The sequence below is a fragment of the Pelophylax lessonae genome, assembly GCF_965119305.1.
Source record: "Pelophylax lessonae genome assembly, chromosome: 1".
NCBI lineage: Eukaryota > Metazoa > Chordata > Amphibia > Anura > Ranidae > Pelophylax > Pelophylax lessonae.
In genome coordinates, this window is record NC_138768.1 from 520,912,882 (window position 1) to 520,925,750 (window position 12,869).

A 12,869-nucleotide genomic window follows, 5' to 3' on the forward strand; every position below is an offset into this window, starting at 1 on the left:
ATGTGCTGGAGAAGAATCCAATCCATGGAATCCCCATGGATTAGGGGGATGACCAATTAAATGACAAAGAATCTACTACAGAGCACTTGGTGCCCGATACCATAGCATATTTTCAGAGGTCTAGTGGCATATATTCCAAGACATATCAGGGCTGTTTTGGCAGCAAAAGGGGGCCTACTCAATATTAGATGGGTGGTCAAAGTTATGGCTGATTAATCTCTCACCACTTGCCGACCAGCTGATGTAGTTTTACAGCGGCAGGTTGCCTGTTACTTTGTGTAGCAGTTAGTGTGGGCGCAAGCGCCGATTGGCTAGGGGGGGAGCCAATCAGTGGATCCGGCGGCCACGATGCCTGCTGGCCAACTGCAGTAGCTCCCCATGGAGACAGAACAGCGGTCTGCTGATGTAAACACAGCAGACCACTATTCTGCGAGTGAACACAGGGATCCTGTGTTCCGTATTTTAGGAAAACTGGTCACTGTTCATCCAGCGAGTACAACCCCCAGTTAGAAAGCACCCCCTAGGCACACATTTAACCCTTTGATCGCCCATGGGTTAACCCCTTCCCTGCCAGTGTCATTAGTACAGCAACAGTGCATATTTTTAGCACCGATTACTGTAGTAATGTCACTGGTCCCCCCAAAAGTGTCAAAAATGTCAGTTAGGTGTCCGATCTGTCTGCCGCATGGGGGGTTGGGTGGGGGGAAACAAAAAAACAAAACCAAAAAACACAATTTTACTTGGGTACAGCGTCGCACAACCGCAAAATTGGTAGTAAAAGTAACGCAGTGCTGGATCGCAAAAAATGGCCTGTTTATTAAGAGGGGGGAACCTTCCGGTCCTTAAAGCGGAGTTCCGCCTTCCCCCCACAAAATAAAATTCAGCAGCTAGTGACTTATTAGGACACTTACATGTCCTGGAGTCCAGCAAAGTCAGCACCGCAGCCGATGTTTCCATCGGCTGTCGGGTGCTGCCGCCGCCATTGCCGGTAAGGGAACCCAGCTCAGCGGCAGGGGAAGGAGGAGGGGCCCAAACTTCGGAGGGATGGCACCATATCCCGGAAGTGGGGGAAGGGAACCTGTCAAACACTCAAACACATGTAAAAAGCAAAAGAGCAGAAGTTCCACTTTTGGGTGGAACTCCGCTTTAAGTGGTTGAATACCAACTCTTTGCCATCACTGAACTTCTTAAATTCCCTGTATGCTGTACAGCTTCTCCTCTGCTCATTTGCTTTGGTTTTCTTTCAATTTGTTTACATATACCATGGTACCTTGGCACCTGTAAATAGATATGACATTTTCTGTACCGATTCTGCTTCATGAAACTCCTGCCGCATGTTTGAAGTTCAAACACCAGGCTCTGAAATGTGACACAGCTTAACAAGATGGCACTTTTAATCAAATCTATAAAAGTATGAAGCAGTGACACTAGGTTTATCATCTGGATTTTGATCATTTCCCTTGCAAGGGATTAATAACTTTATGCACTGCAATAGGTGAACCGATTCCCATTAGCAAACAAGTTTCAGAATCTTTGTGATCCCAACAATGATGCACAGGAAAAGTAGCTTTTTAAACAAAATGGTTCATGTTTAACATTAAAATGTTGTTCCCCTTAACACCCTACACCCCTCCCCACCTGCATTGTTGTGGGTGATGCACTGTCTTCGCTCTCTTCATTTTCTAGGGATTCTATATCCATGAGGGCTTTTGATTTGTCAGCGCCAGCACGAACCAATCAAATGCTCTGAGCTTTTCCAGAAGCCCTAGAGAATGAAGTGTGAAAAGCAGGGATTTTAAATCCCTGGACCATTACGTGGGTCACCAAGCACACCGCCCATGGGTAGGAAATAGTTGAATAGAATGTGGTGAATACATGTTCTCTGTATAAAAATTGGACTGTTGCCCAAAATCTTTTCATTTTTTGATTAATCCAGGATGGTTTGCTTTGGTACCACCACCACAAACTTGATCATACTTACCAAATTAAGAAAGCAAATTTATTTTTACTTGCTGCCTATCAATGTTGTGTCTTGTTTTACATCCAAAATCATTCAACTAGTTAAATGCCCAATTATACATTTCATATCACAACTTACAACTGGATCGTCCATGGGGCTGAATCTTTTTACAACCAATCCCTCACGGTTAATGAGAAACTGTAAAAACAAAAACATTACCAAGAGAAGTAAAAAAAAAAAAAAGTTAGGTAAAGATTACCAAAAGGAGGTACAAAATACAATATAATATATATTTAGGAAATTACCTTTGTGAAATTCCATTTGATTGCACTAGGAAGAGGGAAAAAAAAAAAAAAAAAAAAGTTAACTATGCATGTGTAAAAACACGAGGTTAGATCACCAACATCTTTTCCTTGTGGAATAGTACACCTAAATTACCTGTTGGAACAGAATGAAGTAAAAAGGTTCTCAAGCACACCCTTAACTTGCTAGCCAACTGAAAGCCAACATCCGACAGACCTCCATAGCAACACAAACTATGTGCAATGCAGGAATTAATGGGCTGTAAAAACGGCACCACAATGGAACGTGTGGGTGGGAATCGCACGTGTTACCCATGTGAACTGGCTCTTAAATCATCTAGCCATATGCAGGGAAAACCACAACCTACAGCAATAGGATATCTTGAGTTCGGTTTTATATTTGCAGCCAGATATAAGAGTACAAGAGTACAAGGCAAGCTAAAAGCTTACTCATTTAATAATCCCAACAAAATATCCCAGTTTGCCATTAGTTTACCTGACTTCACTTTTGACCCTTTATACTGGTTATATTTTTTAAAGCATAGTACACAATGGAACTTGTGTTTTAAGGTATTCCCTTCTGGTCTTCTTAGAAAACCAATGGTGCAGAACTACTACTGCTGTCCATATACCCAACCCTATAAGCAGTTTTGCAATAAGATTGCTGTCACAAGTGTGTCATCAGGTCTTTCTAGGGCCTCTCCGCCCGTACACCCTAGACCAGGGATCACTAAATGCCAAACTGCAGCTCGCACAGGGCAGGGGGCAGAAGGTTCTGCAGATCTGGAGAGAGGGAGAGTCTTTTCAAACAAGCAGGCAATTCTCCCCCTTTTTTTTTAACATAAGTTTCCTCCTGCTGTTAGGACAGGTTGAAGACCTGCCTGGGGAGGGAAAAAGAAAAATGTTCACTGTTGTGAAGGGGAACCGAGGACACGGATTTCAAAGGGGTGATTTGAAGGGGGGGGGGGGGGGGTCTCTGAGGATACTGATGTAAAGAGGAGAGACTGATTTAAAGGGGGCTATGTTGTGAAAGGTAGGCTAAAAACACTAATTTACAGGAGTGGGGCTGTGATGCATTATAGCGCAAGTGTAATTCGGACCTCTGCTGGAAAAAAATTTTACAGACTGGATCACCATAAAATTTCAAGACCCCTGTCCTAGACCATATAAAAAAAACATAACCCCTTCATGGTCAATACAAAAACTCTCCAGAGAAAAAAAGCTTTCCCTTGCAGCAGGGCTGTGCCCACACTGCATGGGTTAAGTGCTTGTTTTGTCCAAAAGGAGAAGAGTGTTATAGATCACCAGATTCTCTGCGGCACTCCTCCACAATCCAGCAGTGGGCCGTTTCAGACGTCCTCACATACAGAGCAGGTCTACGGAGCCAGGAACAGTCCCCCACTCAAGCCCGTAGGGGTGCAGGAGCTACAGGGACAGGTCTTGTGTGGGAAGGATCATATCTCCCCTAGGCAAAAATTAGCAATTACCTTTGCAGCGGGGGCTTTTTTGCCTGCAGTTCAGCTTTAATCCCAAAACCCAATCTTTACACACGTTAATAAAACTGTACATACTGTGGCAAGAAAAGGGTGTCAAACCCTTGGAATTAACTGGTCTCTTGCAATAAATTGTGATCTGATCCTCATTTAAGTCTCAGCTGTAGACAAAACAAGGTGCTTAAGCTGATACACAAACAATGCTAATTTCTCATGTCATTATTGAACACATTAAAAAACATTCATACTGCAGAAGAAAAAGCCGGTTCACACAGGGGCGACTTGTCAGGCGACCTGGTCGCCTAACAAGTCGCCTGCCATAGATTAGCACAGGACCCGTTCTAATAGGAGCGACACAAGTCGCTCCGACTTAGAAAAAGGGTCCTGTACTACTTTGGGGCGACCTGCATTGACTTCAATGATATGAAGTCTGTGCATGCCGCTCCGAGGTCGCGGTGCACCACGACTTCACAGGTCGCCCCGGCAAGTCTGGTCGCTCCTATGTGAACCGGCTGTAAATGAACCTTTGGAATGAATAGCTGGCTCAACCTTTTTGGCAGCAATTACTTCAAGCAGCTCTGGATCAGACTTGAACATTCAGAAGGAGTTTTTGACCACTGCTCATTACAAAACTGCTTCAGCACCAACAATTGTAGGTGGTCTAGTGTAAACGGCTCAAGATCATTCCACGGCATCCCTATGGGGGTTAAGGTCTGCTCTGGCTGGGCCACTCAAAAGCACATTTTTTTCCTTTTTTTGAAGCCAGTCTGTGGTGGATTTACTTTGACGCTTGGGGTCATTTCCCTGCTGCATAACCCAACTTCTACTAAGCTTCTGCTGGTAGGCAGCCACTGACATTCTGCAGGATATTTTGGTTAACTTGAGAATTCATTTTCCTCAATGATGGCAAGTGGTCCAGGCCTTGAGACCGCAACCCAAGCTCAAATCATGACATTCCCTCCATCATACTCGCTGCTGGGATGAGGTTTTGATGTTGGCAAGCTGTGCCCAATTTACACCATACTAGTACTGAATATTCTTCCCAAACAACTCACATTCATCATTCCACAAAACCTTAGTGTTGTGGTTTGCCAAGCTTCAGTCGCACAGCAATTTTATTATTATTTTTAAAGCAGTGCCTTCCTCTGGTGTTCGAGCATGAAAACCCTTCTGTTCAAAGGCTTATGCATGCTAGGCTCATGAACAGGGATGTTTACCCAGTTCCAGCGATGTCTTTAAGCCTCTAAGCTGTTACATGTGGGTTCTTACCTTACTGAATATTCCGCACTGTGCCTTGGAGTCACCTTGGCTAGGTGCACACTTCTAGGAATAGCAACAGTACTAAACTGTTCTCCAATGGACACATCAAGATTGCTTTGCATCCCTTCTGGCCTTGAACAGATCAACTACTTTTGATTGTATGAACTCAGCTTTTTTGTGAGGCAGTTTAAAAATTCAGCTGATGACTTATGAACAGCAAAATGTTAGTCTTTAGAAAAGTAGCTCTAAATCACACCTCCAAACTCACTTCATTTATTGACACCAGATGCGCAAACTACTGACTCCAATTTGCTTTCCCTGAAGTAATTAATCCATGGATTCACTTACTTTTTTCCTTCCTCCAACACTGGTTTGATTCAGACATGAGAAATTAGAATGGTTATCAGCTTAAAAACACACCAGGATTTACTAAAGCTAGGAGAGGGCAAAATTAGTCCATTCTGCAGAGAAACCAATCAGCTTCTAACCTCAGCTTGTGAAATAAAGCTTTAGTAATAAATCCTGGAAGCGGATTGGTTTCGCTGCAGAATTGTGATCAATTTTGCCCTCTAGCTTTCGTAAATAAACCCCACTGTCTCTATTGTTGGGACTATGGCAAATTACTGAAGAAAAGCGGTTCATTCCAAGGGGGGTTCAGTCACACGCTTTCTTGCCAATGTATAATCACAACCTGTTTGTTTATCAAGGTGGATTATACCTTGTTTTTTCATTTGGCAAAAGATTCTCGGAATTATGGAAAACTGGCCAAAAAAAAAAAAAAGGCGGAAAAATAGTCTATTCCCAACATTGCAATACCATGCGTTTTGTTCTTTGTACACCAGTAGGGCCAATCGTTTTTTTTTTGCCCCACCTAAACACACTGACCACCTGACAAACATTGTCACGACATGAACACAGATACTTGTGCAACTAGATCAAGCCCTACCCTAATCTTTAGCTTTTTTTTTTTTTTTTAAAAACAGACTTCTCTAGAAAGGAGGAGAAAATGCAATGCATCTTTTCCCCTTCATAGAGGAGAAATGGCACACAGTAGTCCTCACACGATTGTGAGCTGGTCCTTTCTGATTAGACCACACTGTTACCGACAGCTCTGGGTCTCACTTCCAGTGCATGGAGCGTGCAATTGAGCACACTTAAGCATCATCACAAAACCACCATCATATTTCCATCCATCTTCAAGGTCCTTTTAGAAGACGTTCAACTCTTCCTCCAGTTAGTGTTTGCAAATTTGAGCACCCAGAGTTTTGGGACTCCCATTGATTGTGCTTGGGAAAATATCTATATACAGTACATGTAGGGAGCCAAGGACAGTAAATATTTAAAGTGGGCCTAAAGCAAATATTTGCAATGTTAGAGGGAAACTCTAGAGTATTCCTTGCATCTAAACGGTACCCTGAAAATGTCACCTAGGGGTTTACTAAAGTTAGAGGGGGAAAAAAAAAAAAAAAAACCCACACACACTTCTGCATAGAAAATCAATCAGCTTCCAGGTTGTATTACCAAAGCTCAACTGAAGCTGAGGTTAGAAGTGGATTGGTTGCTCTGCAGAAGTGCGACTAATTTTGCACTCCAGCTTTAGTACATAGACCCCATATTGTTTACATTTCTCCTGCAAAAAGTCCTGACTTAAACCAGATAGAACACCTTTGAGAGGAATTAGAGTTCAGACTGCGAGCCAGACCTTTTTGTTCAATATTCGTGCCTGACCTCACAAATGCACTTCCGGAAGATTGGTCAAACATTCTCAAACACCCCTAAACTTCGTGGACAGCCTTCCCAGAAGAGTTAAAGATGTTATAGCTGCAAAGGGTGGGCCAACTCCATATTGAACCCTATAGACTAAGACTGGGATGCCATTAAAGTTCAGGTGCGTATAAAAGGCAGGCATCAATACTTTAATATAGTGTACTGTACTTTCCGGCGTACAAAACGAAACCTCAAAAAAAAAAAAAAAAAACCCAAATAAAATGGGAGGATCGTCTTAAAACGCTGAGTATAAAAATCTCCAAGGTTGTGTACTCTCAAAGCACTGGCTGTCTGCGCCCCATTAATCGCCAAAGTATCAAATGTAATCTCTCAAATCTCCAAGGTACCGTAAGTATTACCGGTAGATGCAATCTCTCAAGGCCCTGGCTGTGCAGGAAATCTTGTACTGGTATACCGTAGCTTTGGCTACATACAGTGCTGAGCCAATTGCAGTGAGTGACTTATTCCATTATTGAATGCAAAGCCTGCTTGGATTAGCGGAGTCAGAGAGTAACATCAGCCCGCTTCTCTAACTCCGCCAATCCGAGCAGGCTTTGCATTCAATAATAGAATACATCGCTCAGCGGGATTGGCTCAGCGTGGTATACTGCATGTATACAAAGCTACGGTACATACGGTATACCGTTACAGGATTCCTGCACAGCCAGCGCCGAGAGATTACATCTAATACTTTCTTACAGTACCTTGGAGATGAGAGATCTGATGTTTTTCAATGGTGTTGCCTTGCTTCGGAAGGGGGGTGTATAGTCTTATACAACGAGTATAGCCCAAAACCTATGTCTTAACTTGAAGTAAGGGGGGGGGGGGGGTCTTAGACAGAAAATACGGTATATGTAAGTGATATACTATGACCAGCATACATTTACTTATGTTTTTTTGCAGAGGATACAAAAAGGTGTGCATTTGGGTTGATCTGTTCGGATGTAGACACCTCCAGGGATGATTTGGCTTTGCTGGGAGATACTGGAATTTAAAAGGTTTCTAAATGTAATATAATGCACATAGGGAAGAGAGATTCCAACATTGGGGGGTACAGTGTTAGCCAGTACTGCAGAGGAAGATTTGGGGGGGGGGGGGGGGTACTTATTTCAGAGGCTTGCAAAATGAGCAACCAGTGTGACCAGGCAGTGGGAAAAGCAAATAGAAATCTAGGATTCATCACTAGAGGGATCACCAGCAGGAGGAAGGAGGTTCCGATTCCTCGATATAGATCTTAAGTGAGACCTCCTCATTTAGAATACTGTGCCCTGGAGACCTCACTGACAAAATACTGATAACAGACAGTGCAGAGACATTTAAACAAAAATAATGAAAGGTCAGGGGGATATAACACATGGAAATCGACTTCTGTAACTATATACAGTCTGGAGGAAAGTGACTTCTGGAACTTCATAAATATGTAGTGTCTGGAGGAAAGGAAAGGGGAAACATGATTGAATACTTAAGATACATCAAGGGGATGAATAAGGTTTGAGAGGGCAGTTTTGTTAATCTGAAACTAAAAAGCAAGAATACAGGGACATTACCTCAAACTGGAAGAAAGTTCAAAACCAAATTTTAGAAAGGATTATTTTACTGAAAAGGGTAGTGGATGCTTGGAATAAACTTCCAGCAGAGTTAATGAGCCAGTGAACTGAAAATGGCTTTAAACATGCTTGGGACAAAAGTTGGAGATAAACCCCCCCCCCCACACACACACACAACAATTTGTTTTTTGCATTCTTCTAGAAGACACCATATCCCCTTCTATTTCACTTTCTGGTTTACTTGATTGCAGTAAAAAGACTACCTCTAGTGAAACTGCACAGGATAAACTCCAATAAGTATTTTGCAAACATGCTAATTATCTTCAAGATATGAGAAATAAATCTATATTTTCCCAGGTTTGCTGTCCTAAAGGTGACCTGGAATAATCCAACATAACATACAAAATCACCAAATAATGTTACACCATCATGCTGTTTGGGATAAATGCTTACTTTCCAAGAGTACCCCGTCCTTTAGGCTGCTCCTTCATCCATTTCCACAAGGGATGGGCACCATCTCCGTTGACCTCAATCTTGCTGAACATATCAAATTTTACATTGTAGGATGCGGCAAAGTCTTTAATTTGAGCTTCATCCCCAGGTTCCTTAAAGTAATTAAGAATAAAATGTTGAAGGTTTCACTTTTACAAGTTTCATTGTGAGCTTCCATCACCAGGAACGCACAAGCAAAAGGCTAAAAAAAAAAAAAAAAAAAAAAAAAAACACGTTCCTCCTGAAGCTCTGCCCATAGCTCGCTCCCCCCCCCCCCCTTTTAATTTTAAAACACATGCCAGAAATACAAGATCAATTATCTTCTTTCTGAAGTTTATTAGACAAGTAAATTGCAAGTTGTAGTTTGAAAGTAGTAAAGTCCATTAGCTAGGAGTGTGCCTTCTGGGTCATGTGCTTTGTCTTTCAACATGTGCTCCCACCCTCATCTGCTGTCTAAAGTGCACAAATTGTTTGAGCAAGCAGAGATATGAGTGACGGAAAGTTCATATTGTTTCTAGCATAATGGATGTAGTGTTTTGCATTGTGAAAATTCTGCCATCACTGACCATTTTAACTCAGTTTTCAGACAGGATACATGGGGCAGTGGCGTTCTGAGCCCTGGACACTTGCCAGCCATTCAACCTCTACCATTTTACAGGTCATTCCTCCTTGTTTACAGTTATTTAGCCTCAAGTTAGAACTCTAGGCAGGGGGGGGGGGGGACATGCAGCAAAAAGTCCTAACATGCTATAATCCTCTCCAGAGAGGTACACACATGGGCAGTCCCTGAAGGCATACACCCACTCACTCCGCTTTTGGATTCAGTATTGTTGCAAGCAGTGTCAGAAGTAAAAAGCCCACTCAACAGGGGCTGGTGCTGCGTCTGTCAATGACCTCCAGAGAAAAGGATTTTTTTTTTACAGCAAGTCAAAAATCCAGTTCTCTATCGTTCATTGACAGAAGCAGCTCCATATTCTTAACCATTGGGACATCCCAAAAGCAGCATTTGCCTGAGGGGTGGGAAAACAATGCAGAGAAAGAACGCAATTCCCCAAAGGCTAAATTTAGCGTAACTGGCAACATGGAGCTCACCTATAAACATTACACCTTCAAAGAAAAATAAATTGCTTTTAAAAATCAGCAGCCTGCAAAACCTTGCAGCCAAAAGCAGCATCCAAGGATAAAAACACATCTACTTGTAGAATTTAGAGAACGTGTGCACAGACGACCTACTTGCCACCTTACAAAACTTTTATTACCGATGCCTGATGGTGAAAGGCCCAAGAGGCACTCCACCCCCTAGCAGAATGCGCCCCTTCACAGGGAACGGTGGAACCTGACCCTTAAGTGAATACGCCTGTACCACCATCTGCTTGTGCCATCTGGAAATTATCGGACGCAGCCAATTCCTTCCAAGGTCCTTCCGTGAGGACAAAAAGGACAGTCTGATTTCCCGAAAAACTCAGTAACCGTCATGCAAACCTCAATTGCCCAGGTAAAACCTAATTGCCCGAACCACAGCCAAAGAATGCAAGGCAGTTTCCTTAGGATGCTTGGGCTTAAGACAGAGGGAAGGCAGCACAAATGTCAATGGATATCAGAAACCAGCTTAGGAAGAAACGACTAATTACAAGTACCACTTAATCTCTGGACCACCAGAACAGAAGGACAACGCCACCAATTCAGACACTCCGCAGGCAGAGGTAATAGGCTACCTCATGTGAGAGTATAACCAGAGGAACCTCCTTTTTGGTGACTAAATTTTCAAAGGGAGGTTTTTGAAAAACAGTACCAAGTTATGATCCCACGGAGGTAACGGGGACCGTATCGGAGGAGCCACATGACAAACTGCCTGGATAAATGTGTGAATCAAAGAATGCATAGCTAAAGGGTGTTGAAAACACCGCCAAAGCTGACACCTGGCCTTTAATAGTGCCCAAGGCCAACTTCTGCTCAAGCCCTCTTTGGAGGAAAGCCAATATCCTAGCCACTGAAAAGTAGTGTGAATGCACCTTAACCGATTCACACCATGAGATGTACGATTTCCACGTACGATTATAAATCTTGCTGGGAGGTAGATTTTCTAGCCTTCAACAGTGTAGGAGTCACCAAATCAGAAAGACCCCTAATCCTTCAATACCTGGCTTTCAACAGCCACACAGTTAAAGCCAGCAACTAAAGCAGGATGGAAGACCGGCCCATTGAGCGCAGAAAACGCATAGATCAGCCAATACTGACCCCAAGGAGCCACCAGTGCGTCTGGAGTCAGAGGATACCGAGACCTGGCTACAACCCTCATTTTCTCGGCTCAACGAGAAGGGACAAACAGGTCTACATTGGGTGTCCCCCACTGGACACACAACAAGTGAAACACCTCCAGGTGACGGGAACATTTCTCCTGATCCAACACCCAATGACAAGTAATCTGCCTGCCAGTTCTCCACTTCGTGTATATGCATGGCGGAGAGGGCTGGAACAAAAATTTTCTGACCATATTAAGAACTCGGTCACCTCCCAGGCCGCCAAAACACTTAATGCCCCCTTGATTGATGTAAACCATGGCCTAGGTATTGTCTGACTGAATCCGAACTGGACAACCCTGCAGGCGATTTGTTCAGTGACTCAAGCAAAGCTTTATCACTCCGAGTTCCAGAATATTAATCTGAAGTCTAGAGTCAGTCCAGGTCCCCTGGACACAAAGCTTTCCAAGTACTTCTCCCCCCAGCCGGACAGGCAAGCATCCGTGGATACCACAGGCCAATACAATGGAAGGAAAGCTTGTCCTGACGCAGAGTCAAGGAATGGAGCCACCACAGAAGAGCACTTCATTTGACTCAACTGAATCAGATTGTCCAAAATCCTTGTTCCACTTGACAAGAATACCCCTTTGCAGAGGTCTCATGTGGAACTGAGCAAACGGAACCGCCCCGAAGGTAGATCCATCAGGTCTACAGCTCACACGCAAGTTAGCAAGGACAGAGTGCTGGATAACAGCTGCAAAAGTTAGGTGATTGTTTGGGGGGGCGGGGGGGGGTGGAGAAACCTTGCAGAGGCGGATTGCAGAGTCAATCCCAGATAAACCATTTGAGGCTGGGACAAGAGCAGGTTTTCTGAAATTGATGGTCCAATCAAACTCTAGCAGAGACCATACAGTGAATACATACAGTCCCAGCAGAACAGAGTGGGAGTCTGCTCTTAAGAGATCATCCAGGTACTCAGTACCGCAATCCACCGCTGTCACAGTGGGGCCAATACCGGAGCCAACATGTTGAAGACCCTGGGGGGGGGGGGGGGGAGAGAGAAACGAGACCAAAAGGGTAACGACACAAACTGATAAGGTTCCTCTTCTAAAGCAAAGAAAAGAAAAAAAAAAAAAAAAAAAAAAACTTGTGTCCTGCGTAAATAGGATGTGAAGATATGCGTCCTCGAACAGATCGAGGCCAAAAAGTCCCTTTGGTGTAGGAATGCCACTACGGTGTGTGTAAATGGGACTCCATTCGAAACCTCTGTACCGCACAAAGCGATTCAGAGCCTTGATGGCCAGAATTGGATGCACTTTCCCTTCTTTCCTGGGAACAGTAAACAGGTTTGAATAAAACTCTAAAAGTGGTCCCGAGAGGGAACCGACACAATCACCCTTTGGGACAGCAGATCTTGTACTGCCCTCGTAGATCCCTTAACAGATCTGAAGATGGGCATAGATTGGACGGAAGAGTCTGTCCGACGGTCGGGACCTGAATTCGATCTTGTAACCCGATCGGAGCAGAACATGGGTGCATTTGTCCTGAATCAAAGAGGTCCCTGGTTCTTGACAGAAAACGGATAGATGCGGATGAGGGCGTCCCTTCATGCAGACGGAGATTCGTCCGCAGATCTGGAAGGGGCCTATTCTCGGCTTACCCGACCACGTCTTCTTGGAACCATCAGATAACCTAAATGACTTAGGTCCATTCTCCTGCGTGGCGAAAAATAAGGGCCCCCGTCTATTACACGGCGACTTTCCCTTAGCAGATAGAGTCAGAAGAGTACTTTTCCCACCTGAGAGTCC

At 43.9% G+C, this 12,869-nt stretch overlaps 1 protein-coding gene across 1 annotated transcript in view; it reads right to left on the reverse strand.

Annotated features, from left to right (window-relative positions):
• GPX4 (glutathione peroxidase 4) overlaps positions 1–12,869 on the reverse strand; it is a 53,290-nt gene that overhangs the window by 1,374 nt on the left and 39,047 nt on the right. Inside the window, exons 4-6 of the mRNA XM_082264768.1 lie at positions 8,783–8,934; positions 2,266–2,290; positions 2,099–2,158 (exon numbers count right to left, since the gene is read on the reverse strand). Of these exons, the coding sequence (XP_082120894.1) occupies positions 2,099–2,158; positions 2,266–2,290; positions 8,783–8,934 (237 nt within the window). The remainder of the gene's footprint in view (positions 1–2,098; positions 2,159–2,265; positions 2,291–8,782; positions 8,935–12,869) is intronic.